The sequence below is a fragment of the Pseudorasbora parva genome, chromosome 6, assembly GCF_024679245.1.
Source record: "Pseudorasbora parva isolate DD20220531a chromosome 6, ASM2467924v1, whole genome shotgun sequence".
Lineage (NCBI taxonomy): Eukaryota > Metazoa > Chordata > Actinopteri > Cypriniformes > Gobionidae > Pseudorasbora > Pseudorasbora parva.
The window spans coordinates 21,305,933-21,321,875 of NC_090177.1; the positions used below are offsets into that span (position 1 = coordinate 21,305,933).

Below are 15,943 nucleotides of genomic sequence, written 5' to 3' on the forward strand. Positions count from 1 at the left end.
ATGCAGTGAGAGAGAAAGGACTGTCTGTGTCAGTATTTATCACTTTTGATACAGATTGCTTAGTCTATGATTAGCTTTAATGTTTGTCTGGGAAACATATAATTAGTTTCGCAGTGACATACTGACAGTGACATGTTTGCTCTAGATGATATAACACAATAACGGTGATTTAGGATGTCAAGGATACACTGTTTACTGCCCAAACCATTTCAGCAATTGCTGTGACACCTTTCATAACATAACGTCAGCTGTTCCTTCACTTGGACATTCCTGCCCTGTAGGGAGTTTCTGCATTATTGGGTCTGTCTTATTTGCCACCTGGTCTGGTTTTGTTCCTACTGTAGCTGTGTTGAGGCAAGATTAAACAACCTGGAGGTTTAATAGTTTAGAATGGGAAAACATTTTTTCTCTTGTGTTCCCACACTTTTGACACACCAGTCTGCAGGGCTTTAATGAGTCCAACCACAAAGTGCGTCATGAACACAAGTGTTAGGAAAAATAGGGCAGGGATGAACTATGCTTCTCCATGTAACTTCCTTGTAACTGAATTGCAGGCTGACACTGGACTAAATAACGCTGGCCTGCATTTTGCTGCATGGCATTTTGTCAGCACCCAGATATAATAACTTATTCATGCAGGCATGCACATATATACATGTGTAGGTATAATGCATTATTTGACCATATACTGTATATATTTTTTAAAACAACATCAAGATTTTTTATACATATTAATATACACAGATGAGCCAAAACATTGACCGCCTGGCTAATATGCTGTTGGTCCTCAGTGTGCTGCCAAAACAACACTGTTCCTCCTGAAAGTGTCCTGTGGTTTCTGACACTTTAGCAGAAGATCCTTCAAACCCTGTAGGTTGTGAGGCGGGGACATCATGGATCGAACTTGTTGGTTCAGCACATCCCACAGATGCTCTATTGGACTGAAATCTGTGGAATTTGGATGCCAGGACAACACTTTGAACTCTTCATCATGTTCCTCAAGCCATTCCTGACCAGAACTGTGCGGAAGGGTGCATTATCCTGCTGAAAGAGGCCACATCCACCAGGGAATACCATTGTTATGAAGGGGTGTGTCTGCTCTGCAAAAATGTTTAGGCAGTTAGCACGTGTCAAACTGATGACTACATGAATGACCGGACTTTTTCGTTAGCACGTGTCAAACTGACAACCACATGAATGACCAGACTTTTTCCGGATTTTCCAGGAGATCATTACCCAGACCATCACACTTCCACCAGCTTGTCATAATCCCACAGTGCATCCTGGTGTCATCACTTACCCGGGTAAATGGTGCACATGTACGTATATGGCAGTACACATGATGTAAAAGAAAATGGGACTCTTTGGACCCGAAGACTTTCTTCCACTGCTCCAAGATCTAGTTGTAGGCGCTTTCGACGGTAGACAGGGTCATTATAGGCACTCTGATGGATCTGCGGTTATACAGCCCCATACGCAGCAGAGTTCAATGCACAGAGTTACCCATTATTAAAATTTTGTTAGACTTGTTCCACAGAAAAGCATATGCTGGCTCTGACCAGATGGGATAATCTTTGTTGTGCATTTGTTGTGATTCTTGGGGTGCCAACACTCTGTCACCGGTTTATGGTTTGTCCTTCCTCAGTCCACTGTTGGTAAATTCTCAGCACTGCTGACTGAGAGCAACCAACAAGACTTGCCGTTTCAGAGAACCAGTCGACATGTCACCTAATCTACTCAGACCTAAATACATGGCCTTGTTATAAGATGATCAATGATATTCACTTCACCTGTGACAGGTTATAATGTTTTGGCTCATTAGTGTATATGTATTTGCCCTCACTACATTATTTTAAACGGTCTTACAGTTAATGGACAGTTTTTTTTTTTCTAAAAGGAAAAATATTTTGATTGTAGTCTCCATATTTATGAGAGGTAGAAGTGGGTCATGGTGGCATTGAATAACTAGTATATAATTAGATAATTAGCATATTTTTACTTCTTTAGCATAGGTACTTCAAATATGCTGATACTTTGTGAAGTTAAACACAATACAAAGAAGTTCTTTAAATTCATCCTGCAGTTCATTAGTCCATGCAAATTCATCCATCCATGCAAACGGATGTCTTTAGATGTTGTCACATTTTGCACTTTTTTACTTTTTATTTATCATCACCATTGGTTTAAAGGGGTGATGAATTGAGAAATCAACATTCCCTTGAGCTTTTGATATATAAAAGATCATGGTAATATAAGAATATCCTCTTAAGTTTTAGAGCTGATAACTTCCTTGTTAGTCAAAGAAAAAGAAAAGCTTTTATAGGCTGTGTCCGAAAACCTAGGCAGCTGACTCCTTGGCTCGCTGCCTTATCAGCCAATGGCTTGTAAGACAGCGTTTTGTGCATGAAGGCACCAGACGAAACAAATTTCGGACAGACTTCTAAGGCAGTTCAACAGTTTAATGATCTAAAGTGAAATAGAGAGAGCTTTGGTGAGAAATAAACACATATTTAATTACTACATTAGTAATTTCTCGATAGAAATAACAACAGAAGTGTAAAATATTGGTAAAAAACATACATTTACACACAAACTGACCAGCAAATGCTACTTTCGGAGGCCATCTTATTTTCCCAGTTCAACTGTCACTGAATGGAAAGCACAGGATTGTGGGATACCAAAGGCAGCGAAGGATACATGTATGTTGTCTTCAAAAATCGATCAGATGAAGGTCTCTCAGGAGACAGGAAGTGAAGCAAAAATTAGATTTGGACGTGGCTCAATGCCTTCCTGCCTTCAAATGTGTCCTCCGAAGGCAGCATTTTCAAGGTATTCGGACGCAGCCATAGACACCAGGCTCAGCAAACAGTCTTGTGCTTCATACTTACTTCATTGCATGACGAAACGCCTCTACAGAACGTCTAATCCAGTAGCCTCTCCCACCGACGAAGGGCTCGTGCTAGAGAGCCAACAACAATAAACATGCAGGGGAAGATAGCAAGATGCTGCGCTATTCCTGGTTGTGGAAGAACACAGTCGCTGAATAAGCCTATTTCGGATCCTAATATTAGGAATGTGTGGTTGAACTTCATTTTTAATAAAGTTCCAACTCACGTGAGGAAGACATGTACGCGTGTTCACTTCATTTCACTGCGGAATTGTTTGTAAACAAATCACCGATCGGATGCTGGATTTGGATCTGACAGGAATGGTGCAACACACCTATGCGAGTAAAACGTGTGAGTAAAACACTCAGGAAACATAATGCTATGGGCTCATCTGATTTTTTTTAAATTTTGTTTCCTGAGTTTGGTCTTAGTACATTAAGCCACGTTAAGCGGTTTTCTATGGGAGAAAAATGCTTAACATGTAATTAAACGCGTTGCGTTCATATTCTGCGAACAGAATATGATTTTTTTGTGCATAGTATACTTTATTAATATGATATTTCCTGAGTTTGGTCGGTTAATAACACTGTCTTAGTACATTAAGCTATGTTAAGCGCTTTTCACGTTAAGCGTTTTAGAATGTCTTTTGCACGCTGGACTCATCACGTATGGGCCAGGGCTCGCAAAGCCCGGCAGGCCGATGAATCTCATAATATTCTGATCTGTGCTATTCTCTCTCTCTCTCTCTCTCTCTGACATTTGAAGGGCGGCGCGCACGTGTATGTGTGCATGTGGTTCGCGATTATATCATCCAATCTTGCGGGCTATGTGTTATATAAAAATAATAATTCAATCAATCGCAGGTGGATGAGAAATAAATAATTTTGTTTGTTTGATAAAGACAAGCCCTTTGATCGAGAAAATCATTCAGGTTGCCGCTTTTCCCTCAATCTCTCCTCTTCCTGAACTGACATGGGAGCTGACGCTCATTAAATGTTATCATCAAATATTATCTAATCCTAGCCATGCGTTTACTTCCAAGTCTCCAGTGCGGCACACCCATCAAAACCCAGCGTTCAAGAGAGAGCCTCAAAACCAGTGTAGAAAATAGCCTATTACTTATTAGTTATGTTTTTGAATGTAAAAACCACACAAACGTCATTAGTTGACCTCAGACAACAGTATAACATTTTTTAAAAAGCCAGTTCATGACACCTTTAAACAGTAGCTTACACAGCTTGATGGAGTGCAACATAATGGAACCGAAACTAAACGCCTCGCTCATTGAAATCAGGTGAACCTGAATCATTTATCCACCGCCAAACCCCCCACCCCACACACGCACACACACAAATTAATTGGATGCAAAGTACATATATATTTTTAAATAAAAGAAATAGCAAAGAAAATTTGGTTACTCTGCTGGACAACACCCCCGAAGGATCTGGGAATCTGTCACATCATCTTCGTTTGTACCGAACTTGATTCAATTAATGGTATAACCTTTAGACAATGACCCAAATGATTCACAGGATACTAAATACTGTGCTGACTGATGTGCATGTTGTTGATGAGTGGTGGACGTTTCCTGTGATCGATGTGTCTTGAAAGCCAGCTCAGACAAAATATTGGCTGCTGTCTGATGAAGATGCTGCCAAGTGTGGCTGTGTGTGTACCAGCACAGAGGGATAATGGGTGCAGAGACACAGAGGTCTGATATGCAACACTTTCTTCTCTTTGTGTGTGTTTGTGTGCAAGATGTTGGAGTGCCAAGGAAAGCCACTTGCCAGCACACCAAGGAAGCAGTTTCACAGGAAGGGTGCGCAGGGTGGGACGACAATTTAGTGCACAGTAGTTTATTGTTGCTTGAAATAATCACGCCCTGTTTACACTTTAAGACTGATGTAGCTCAGAGTTTCATGTATCCCTAAGTATGAAAGGGTGGCATGTTACTTCACGTGCAGAGCACTTTTTGCATGATTTAAAGTATATTCCCATTTAGAGGTTTCATTATTAACGATAATGATGATTATTATTATTATAGCAACTTAACATTTATATGAATAAATAAATGTTAATGAATTAAAATGTATACATAAAAAAATTACATGTACAACAATTTACAAGAATAGTATTTTTATGCTATTTAAAAGTCCCATTCTTTGCGTGTTTTCGAAGCTTTGATTATGTTTACAGTGTGCAATGTTAGATAAATAAAATCTCGCTTGGTATTGAACTTTATAATTTTACAGGTATTATTTATGCTCTAACAGCAACATTACACACTAACTAAAGTTTGAAAGATGGAATCGCGAAGAACGGGACCTTTAAATTATTTTAATATCATTGTTAAATAAAATCTATTACTATAGCGACATGAAAATGAATGTGAATTTATATAAATAGTAAATAAAACATAAATATACAGAAATTATGCTCCAGTATGTCAGAGTAGTCTTAGAGGAAGTCTGGACCCTGTGATTTCTGGACTATCTGCATGCTGGGCAGACAAGAGGAAAAAGTGAGTCACAATTCGGACAATTCTAACGCATTTCTGACTTTGACATGTAGATCTGTCGCCAAAGTGAAATTAGATTGGCTAAATGTCCTCTCTTGGTATAGTTGTGAAATAAGTCTTTATTTTATTTTTAAATTTTATTGAGACTTGGTTTTGTCCGTTTGTGTAATCAAGCATTATGGACCGTGGCTCTGTCTCTCATCCAGTCCAAACTTCAGCACGTCTAGCACACGAATGTGTCCCAATGACTAAGTTCAAAACCAAGAGCAGCAAGTTGGGTACACAATATTTAAATGGATAGTTCATTCAAGAATTCAAAATACTATAATTATTGACTATCAACATGACTCTCATGTTGGATCAAGCCTGTATGATTTTTTTCAGACCCATTTTATATTAGGTGGCCTTAACTACTATGTACTAACATTTTAATTAATCATTTGATACAATGCACTTATTGTGTACATACATGTTTTTACATTGTACTTACATTTTTAAAAATACCTGCATGTAATTACACCTGTAATACATTTTTGTAGTTACATTTGTAATTATACTTTTGACACTTCCCCTACCCGTAATCCTTCCCTTAAACTGACCCAAAAACCACACCTGTCCCTAACTCTACCCCTTTCCCATCTCAATATCTTCAAAAGTGTTTTGCTATAAAACACAATAAGTACTTTGTACTTAATTTTTTAATGTAAGTACATAGTAGTTAAGGCCACCTAATATAAAGTGGGGCCATTTTTTTTCTTCAACAAAAAACCCCCCAAAATATTATATAACAATAAACATTGACATTGATCCCTAATGTCCCCAAAGAGAGCAGATCTCTTCTTCTGCTCTGCTTCACTGTAGGTTCATTGCAGTGAGCACCTACACCACCAGTTATGTAGCTTCCCAGGCCTTTTACTAAACCAGCCACCAAACTTCCTCAAAGAGGTCATAAATCAGAGCAACGTTGTTCAATTACGCTGTGTCCAGAGGCCCTATGCCACCAGGGCTGAGATAATTATATGTTATCAAACTTCTGATCTCCCTCTAACTGGACCTATAAATCAACAGCCTCTGCTTTTCAGTGTGAATAGAACAACTGTTGTTACAGCCACATCCCTAATGACTCTGTGTGGCCGTTTTGGAGGAGAAATGGAAGGACAGTAGATGGATGAGTCTTTTTAATGAGCTCATATGCAGCAGATAGTCCTGTGATACAGAAGGTTTATTTGATGCTGGGAGGATCGTACTATAATGGCCACGCTGCATTGACTTGTATAACCCAGTTTTACACAGGGGGTAGTGATTTATAACTGTTGTATGCTGGGCAGATGAGCACTCCAGACGTGCCCTGTGACCATTCTTTCCCATAAAAAGCCTTAAAACGGACCAAGACGCGCACACAAACTCATCTTCAGTACGTTTTTGAGGGGTGGAGGGCGAGTGGGCTGTCCACTGTGGCTTATGATCCTGGATAGTGCATATCAGTTCTCTCTTAGTCATACTTGAGGGTGTCACAACACGTCATCTGCACAAGACGTCCTTGAAACCGGTTGTGTAATAGCCGTCCTGCCGTTTTAAGAACGGATCATATCTTGTGGCGATGTGTCTGAGCTCTAGAGTCTGCCCCTGTCTGCATTCACTCAAAAAGCTTTGCCATCACAGGAATAAATAACATTTTTAAAACAGAAAACAGCTGTTTTAAATTGTAATATTTCACAATATTACTGTTATTTTTAATCAAATGCAGCTTTGGTGAGCATGAGACTTCCAAAAACTTAAAAAAACTTTTTTTTCAAATTTTGAATGTTAGTGTATATAAACTATTCAGTTTGTATATAGTATAACAGCATTAAAAGTAACTTGAGTTACGTAATCAGATTACTTTTTCAAGTAACTAGTAAAGTAACACATTACTTTTAAAATGTACAACAAAATATTAATAAACATTAAAAGTAAGTGTAGATGCATTTTGTGTGAACAGGTAGTTCTAGACTAAATGCAAGTGTTTATTCATCTCACTTGCACAGTAAAGATTAAGTACTCCTCAAAATGAATAGAATCTGTCAAATGCAAAATCAGAATACAATGCAAAACTCCAATAATTAAATATTAAATAAAACAAATATTTTAATGCAATTAATCTACCTTTTATTGACCAATGTTTTGCTGCTAACTTTCAATGATTCAGTTAAACCAAAAGCAAAATTACTTTAGATTTTTAGCTTTTATTGGATTTTAAGTGTTAATTTTTAACACTTATTCTTTCAGAATTGCTTTACAGGTGAAAGGTTTGTTTGAGCTGCGCCCTCTACTGTACTATTGAACTGACACGTTCAGTATTTAATTGTAGTGTCTGTTCTCCAACTCAGTCACAGTGATTCAGTAGGGGTGGCTTTGGGAGTGGCCTCGTAGGGCAGCGAAGCATTCTGGGAAATGTTGTCAAAAATGTCATTGGAAATATATTGGGTAACCGCTAAATATTACATTTAAATATTTCATGTCTTATGGCCTCTTTTTTTCTTTATTTATCTAATGGCTCATTACCGGACACCTTCATTGTGTGTTATGATGTTGTATGCATTATTTAAGCAACCACCATAACAGGATCATTATTATCCAGTTATTTGACACATCCATGTTTTATATTCCATACGTCTGAGAACTTCTGTAACCGTTGCTTTGTTGAAAGATTCTTTCATTCATAAGAATCCCAGCAGCGTGTCCCAGGCCTCAAAGACACTCACTGCTTTGTTCTCCTCACCCTTTTTAAATCTCTTGTGTTTCTGTCACTGATATAGTTAAGCTTCACTTTACTGGTAGCTGTAACCATGTCTTCTCTACCACAGTTACACTTGATATATACATAGTCACATACCTATATCAGTATCCACTTTGAGTAATGCAGATCACGAGTAATTTAGAAACCTTAGCAATCTTTACTTTCCCTTTCTTTTCTTTTTTTCTCCTTGCGTTACTTTCAAAATCACTTGCCATGTTTGCCATAATTTCTCAACAAATTCCTGTTCATAACCGCATGTGGTACCTTTCCCCTGTATTTTTTTTTTTTTTTCGTTTTCTGATTGGTTACAGATGTTCCTAGCACATATTGTTTAATGGTTTTCTTCTGGAGGAATGAGTGTGTGAAGAAAGGCCCTCTGGAATAACGTGTCTTTTACAGTTTTGCGCAACAGGTACTGTGGATGTTTGTTTTGCAGGCTGAGGGGTGAGGGGGGACGGTTTATTTTGGCCTGGAGGTAGTGCCGCATTTCCCGGCAAGGCTGCTGTTTACTGGACAGAAAAGTGTGAGAACGGTTTGTGTCTGGTTCGCACAAGTTCGCCACACTGGGTTGCACAACAAGGACATGTCCCTATGCCTGAGGATCATTTGTGGATGCCAGCAAAAAAACAAATCAGTAACAGGAAGTATGGTTGCAGCTGTTGTAACGCCAAACATCATGGGAGGCACTCTACGAACCGGCCCGCACAGCTGGAGCTCTAGACGGCACGCACAGAAAGAGTCTTATTGTCAGAGAAGAGAAAAAGAAACTCAATATTCACTGAATTACCATTTCAAACTCTTTTCCCAGAATTGAGGATAACTGTACGGCCAAGTCCAGCCTTCCTGTGCAGAGAAAGGTGCAATAATGGAGAACGGGTGTCTGTGTCAGGTTTTTAAACTTAAGGTTTAGTAAAAGCACTTTAGCATGGAATCTCACCTCACCTTGTGAGATTTTCATCATAGTCTTTTTTAGAGTTACTGCTATCGTTTTTTTTTTTTTTTGTGTGTGTTTTGTTTGTTTGTTTTGCTTGTTTTTAATTGCTATTATGTGTATCTGAGTGAACAATTGTTATGTGACAGTGAGTCAGTTGGGCTGATATGTACACGCAGGGACATGTATAAAAACCTCCTGGGCCATATACATAAAACATAAGCAGAACAAGTTTCTGCGAAAATCATTCATACAGCCATAAGTTAGATTCAAAACTTTATATCAGAATGGATTAATGAGTGAGTCAAATACATTTGTTCTGTTTGTATTTAGTGACAGGGGTGGGGGGACCATTATCTTTTTAAAAAGACACAGTTTTATTCACACACTTTATTTTTATTTTATTCTGATTTTTTTTCTCAACTCTTTCCAGTGTTTTTCAAAAAAGTTGCCAGTCAGTTCAGCATTTTTAATAATTTCAACAAAAGTTTCATGGCCCCCAGAATATATTGTGGTATGAATATCTTAAGATGCAATATATTAAAAACATTAAATACATTTTTCTAGCTTCATGCATTCTTTTGAATGTGGGTAATTTTCATTAAAAAAAAGCAACATTTTAAGCAAACACCCCCACTGAAGAAAACCCTTCACATGCCTATACCACTTCCTGGATCGATATTTCATTCAGTAACATTTCGCAGTTTTAATTGATATGCTGTTTATTGTTGATGAGCATGTTATTTTACATATGGGATTACATATATTGACTTTAAAGGCAATATTCTCAATATTTAGATTTTACAGACCACCAATATTTAGAACCTCATATTTCAGATTTTCAAATAGATGTGTCTCTGCCAAATATTGTCCTGTCCTAACCCTACTACAGTGGAGAGCTTATCTATTTAGCTTTCAGATGATTTATAAATATGTTTCAATTTCCAAAAATGTACCCTTATGATTGGTTTTGTGGTCCAGGGTCACATATGCATCTGGCTTACTTAATGCTATCGCTTGTTTTCTGCTTCTTTTTCCCTTGTCTTTTGATCCAGAGATTCAGTACACTTTCAGAAGATGCCTAATAGAGCCCCTACATATAACAGTGAAAATTCCATTACCACGTTCTCATAAATGTCCGTCAATGGTGGGAAAAAAGTTCAATTAAATGTGCTATTTGAATGGAACTGGTGATAAGTGGTTTTTTTTTTCCAGTTCACACTTAATGTAAAAATGTACAAACAAAATCCAATTAATCTCTAATTAGCATTTTTGATGTTTAATATTAAAACTAAACTATGATTATCAGAAATTTGTACCAGAGAGAATTCAGAGAGCAGTTATTTGGTTATTTATTCAGTGTTGATGTGCCTGACTAATGTCCAGGCGTATTGGTTCTCCTCTGATGTCTGACTGTTTTCCAAGCCAGCTGCACTAATTGTTGCAATTCTAAAGATACATAGTTCTTGTTTTGAGTTTCCGGTTATCCAGTCCTACAAGTTGTGCATCCCAACACAGAAGCTGCAGTCATGACTGACTAAAAATAAAGCGAACACTGCAAACTTTTCCTCTATTCCACCTCACTCTCTCTTCCTGTCTTGCTTCTCTCTCACAAACTTCAGATGTGGAGCAGATGGCCATTGACTGGCTGACAGGAAACATCTACTTTGTGGATGATGTGGACGACCGCATATTTGTGTGCAGTAAAGACGGCTTCACCTGTGTCATCCTGCTGGACCTGGAGCTCTATAATCCTAAAGGAATCGCACTGGACCCTGCCATGGGGTGACAACCTAAGACCCTTACTCCTTAATCTTTGTCAGGACCATCAATGCCACTGTCACTTTTGGTTCTCTGCTGACATATGTCTGACCTTACATTTTTGCTTGTGACTGATATAGTGGTCATGCCATGTTTTTGCCTTATGCAATTGTATCAGTTCCTACTAAGGTCAATGATGATTTTTTTTCCCCCTGGGGATAGCAAATTCACTTCCTCATCTTTATTTAGTTATGATGATATAATAAAATGCATTTTTATGCATCTCCAGAAGCCTTTTCAACTCAAAAACAAAACAATTGACAAAAACAACAACAGAAATGTAAAAATAAAGGGGAGGAAAAGATTGTTTTTATTTTTAAAATCTGTTAAGCATATTTTCAGCTATATTCTTAATTTTATAACATGGAAAAAATCAATTAAAGCATTCATAAATGCAGCAAACTAATAAAAACAAATAAAAGAAAAGGGGGGGGAATCTTTAATTGTAAAGTGCTAAAAGTTTAAACATGTTTTATGTGTTTTTTTAAATTAATTTATTAAATATTACATTAAAAGTAAAAAGAAAAATGCAGTACACTAATACAATTGACCTTAGTTTTCATGAAAATAATGTCACAAACTCTTGTCTGTAAAAAAATCCTAAACTGTTTAAATTAGAAATTAATTTTTATTTTTGTCATGCTTTTGTCACAATTTATGCATTTGTTTGCTGTATATCATAAAGTTTTCCTTTTCTCTCCTTTCTTCCAGGAAAGTGTTCTTTACAGACTATGGCCAAATTCCGAAGGTGGAACGCTGCGATATGGATGGCCAAAACCGCACCAAACTTGTAGACAGTAAAATAGTCTTCCCTCATGGCATCACTCTGGACCTGGTGAGCAAGCTGGTTTACTGGGCAGACGCTTACCTGGATTACATTGAGGTGGTGGACTATGAAGGCAAGAACCGGCACACCATCATTCAGGGTTTATTGGTACGTGTGAAGTTTTTGTGGAAAACAGACGTGCATGCTAAGAGATTTTGTTTGTTTGGAGTCATGAACTCGATCTCACAATGTCACTTCCATTGACGTCATCCCACATGAGTTTCTGGAACTGAGAACATCACATGATCAGCAGGACTGACAGATCAGCATTAGCTCATCTAAAACCTGCTGCGGCAAGTGCAAAGTGTCACTCTTTTTTGAGCTCTTTTTTTAAATAGATTTTGAGTCATTGAGTTTACATTCACTGTACAATCACTGTGATGTGATGTTCATATAGTCCTACTAGAAATGTATATGTTATGCCATTGGCTGTAGTCATATTTTAAACATGTTTTTATTTACAAGACTTATCGTAGGGATGCTCAAAATATATCAGTATCATATCAGTTAAGGTAATCTTTAAAAACACTTATAATAATTTAATAATACTGTTAAATGTAATGTTTATCATATCTCAAAATGAATATTCATTTTTCATACTGTATGTTATAATGTTGTGATGCCTAAATTCGCCTGAATTTAGTGTTTTATTTCTTATTTATTTAGAGAAGTTAAAGGGTTAGTTCACTCAAAAATGAAAATTATCCCATGATTTACTCACACTCAGGCCATCCTAGGTGTATATGACATTTTTTAAATAAGCTACAACTATTAAAAAAGAACAACTGATTTTTTGAATAACCTCCTTTGAATAACCAGGATTCCCGCAGTCTTGGAAAACTATGATGTGTGCTTTCTAGACTTGGAAAAAATCATGTAAATTATACAAGACATAAATCTCCAAGGGATTTTTTTAAATGAATATATGTTTTGTGTTTGTTTTGGCAGATTGAGCATCTCTATGGTCTAACAGTGTTTGAAAACTATCTGTATGCGACCAACTCTGACAATGCCAACATGCAGCCCAAAACCAGTGTGATCAGAGTCAACCGATTCAACAGCTCTGACTTCCAGGTGGTGACGCGTGTGGATAAAGGTGGTGCCCTTCATGTTTACCACCAGAGACGTCAGCCTGCAGGTATGACTGTGGGATTTCGTTTTACATTTCAAAAAGTTTCTAAGGGTTCAGCGAGTGCATTTTAACTGGCAACATAATTTTTCTCTTCTAGAAGAGGTACATTTTTCATTGTCTGACTCAATGTACTATTCATGGTGGTTTCCCCACTGGTTCCTTATGTTAAAATTATGCTTTTGTGTCTGTCCTTACAGTGCGCAGTCATGCGTGTGCTCCGGATCAGTTTGGGAAGCCAGGGGGATGCTCTGATATCTGCCTGCTGGGTAACAGTCACAAAAGCCGAACCTGCCGCTGCCGCTCTGGCTTCAGCCTCGGCAGTGACGGAAAGTCCTGCAAGAGTGAGTAAAACTCAACCCAGCCTGCTCCAACCACCCCTAACCAGTTCCAAACAGCATTACATAACAGCATTCCACAGTGCTTTTTTGCATGTAATGATTTTCTCTGTTTTTCCTCAGAACCAGAGCATGAGCTTTTCCTGGTTTACGGTAAAGGCCGGCCTGGTGTCATCCGCGGTATGGACATGCATGCTAGGGTGTATGACGAGCACATCATTCCCATTGAGAACCTGAATAACCCAAGAGCACTGGACTTCCACGCTGAGACCGAATTCATTTATTTTGCCGATGCCACCAGCTACATCATCGGCCGCCAGAAGATTGATGGCACCGAGAGAGACATCATAGTGAAGGATGGTGAGGGCAGAATGGTGCTGGGATGGTTATTGTTGGAGTGACATTGAAGTTGTTTGAGTTAGATAACTACTCCATGTGTCAGTTTATTTTTCATCCCATTTATTTTTTTCTCAAACAGGTATTCACACTGTTGAAGGTATTGCTGTGGACTGGATGGGGCAAAACCTATATTGGACTGATGATGGACCCAAAAAGACCATCAGTGTGGCCAAATTGGAGAAAGCCTCTCAGACCCGCAAAACTCTTATTGAGGGCAAGATGACCCATCCCAGAGCCATAGTAGTAGACCCTTCTCATGGGTATATACATTATTTTTGCTTGACCTCACTTTCAAGAGCCATAAAAAGAAAACCAAAAACTGGCAAATCTACTATAATGTGTTCAAATATAGTAGTGGTTTTGTACACTGACAATTCTGCATGGCATGCTAACTTTCTAAACCTACCAAAGCTATCAAACCAGATGTAAAAACTGTGCCACACCACTTCCGACATGCAGATATGTCAGTTAGAGTTGCATCTACAGACTTGAATGTATAAATCCATATCATACTGTTTATGTTTGCAGAATGATGTATTGGAGTGACTGGGAAGAGGAGCCTAAAGAGACCAATCGTGGCAGTATAAAGAAGGCCTGGATGGACGGCTCAAATGCTGGCATCCTGCTTACGTCTAAAACTGTGCTCTGGCCCAATGGTCTCAGCCTGGACATCCAGCAGGGCATTCTGTACTGGGTGGATGCATACTACGACCGAATTGAGATGGTGCTGCTCAACACCACAGAACGCAGGGTGAGGAGAAATACAGACTCAAGGCATGACTGTTGGCGGATGAGGGCATCAGTAATGTCAGTTTATTCAGGAGAAAAACAAAGGTGTATGCACTTGCACTTGTTTGGACGGGTACAAACAAGGGAACTAATGTTAGCATCTTAAGTCCCTTATATACTCCAAGTGAAATCGATCAGCAAACTGATGTGATGTCATTCTATTCAAATTCTGGCCAAAAAGCAGTTCATGTGGAGTTTGTTTCCAGAGTTGGAAACACTTTCCAGCAAAGTTTACTTCGGCTGGCAATCGCTTTGGCGATTACGCAACACTGACACTGTTGTTCATGTGTTTTACTGTAAAACTGCATGTTTTAAAGGGGTCTTATAATGCATGAATTAAAATGTATTCTAGTAGACCCTATAAACAAAATGATGAAACTGTAAATGAGCATGATAGGACCCCTTTAAAGCAATATATTGAATAAAGTACCACCTAAATAAAACGTGACTTGACTTAACTGTCGTGCCGAATTGCAGCGCTCGTAAATATGTTCTTCAAGGCAGGACTTTATTGCACCATATTTATCAACTGGAATATTGATGCCTTGTTCCTGATCTTAAGCTATGTTTAGAATTTGCATTAAAAAGTCATACTTTTCTCTTCATCCAGACGGTATATGAAGGACAGGAGCTAAATCATCCCTTTGGCCTGTGCCATTATAAGAACTTCCTGTTCTGGAACGAGTACCGCGGTGGAGGAATCTACAAGCTGGACCAGACCACCAAGAAGGCCACGTTGCTACGCAATGAACGACCCCCAATCTACGAGATTCGCACCTACGACGCACAACAACAGCAAAGTACCGATCACCCTGAGCTTTTCTTGCAAAATTAGTCATAGGCTTTATGAGTCATATGCAAAGCTTGAGCTGACAGATCAAACAAAGTCTTAATTATGTTTTGTATGTCAACATGTCTCAACAGCCACGTTTATACAATGTTAGCGGTTACAAACTAATGAGATCAGAGTTTCAGGGATTTTACTGTGCGTTTTATTGGGATCTGCTAAGGATGTTTTTGTTGTGTGTAGTCACAGGCTCCAATGTGTGCCGTGCCAATAATGGTGGCTGCAGCAGTCTGTGTCTGCTGACGCCCACGGGGCGCTCCTGCGCCTGTGCCGACGACCAGATACTAGACACTGACAACAAGACTTGTAAAGGTGGGCATGCTGGGCTTTGAGTGGCCCGACGGATAAAAGTTACTACAAATAACCAGATATAATTCAAAATGGCCTGCTTGAGATTTTGAGTTTTTATAAATATTGTTCCTATTTTTGTCTTGCCAGCAAACCCTTCCTACGTACCTCCTCCTCAGTGCCAGCCTGGAGAATTTGCCTGTAAGAATAACCGCTGTATTCAAGACCGCTGGAAGTGTGACGGGGACAACGACTGCCTGGACAACAGCGATGAGGCCCCCGAGTTGTGCCGTTAGTGTCCTTTTATCTCAAATACACTCTGTTCAACTACAGATACACTACTGTACAAAAGTTTGTCTAAATGAAGTCTCTTATGATAACCAAGGCTAC

The 15,943-nt window shown here is 38.7% G+C and overlaps 1 protein-coding gene across 2 annotated transcripts in view; it reads left to right on the forward strand.

Annotated features, from left to right (window-relative positions):
• The window catches only part of lrp1ab (low density lipoprotein receptor-related protein 1Ab), a 120,490-nt gene that overhangs the window by 54,584 nt on the left and 49,963 nt on the right, over nt 1–15,943 (forward strand). For both annotated transcript variants that reach the window (XM_067446096.1, XM_067446097.1), the window contains exons 7-16: nt 10,739–10,901; nt 11,649–11,871; nt 12,712–12,901; nt 13,093–13,236; nt 13,354–13,590; nt 13,709–13,889; nt 14,158–14,380; nt 15,029–15,218; nt 15,449–15,577; nt 15,704–15,844. In XM_067446096.1, coding sequence (XP_067302197.1) covers nt 10,739–10,901; nt 11,649–11,871; nt 12,712–12,901; nt 13,093–13,236; nt 13,354–13,590; nt 13,709–13,889; nt 14,158–14,380; nt 15,029–15,218; nt 15,449–15,577; nt 15,704–15,844 — 1,821 coding nt within the window. The remainder of the gene's footprint in view (nt 1–10,738; nt 10,902–11,648; nt 11,872–12,711; nt 12,902–13,092; nt 13,237–13,353; nt 13,591–13,708; nt 13,890–14,157; nt 14,381–15,028; nt 15,219–15,448; nt 15,578–15,703; nt 15,845–15,943) is intronic.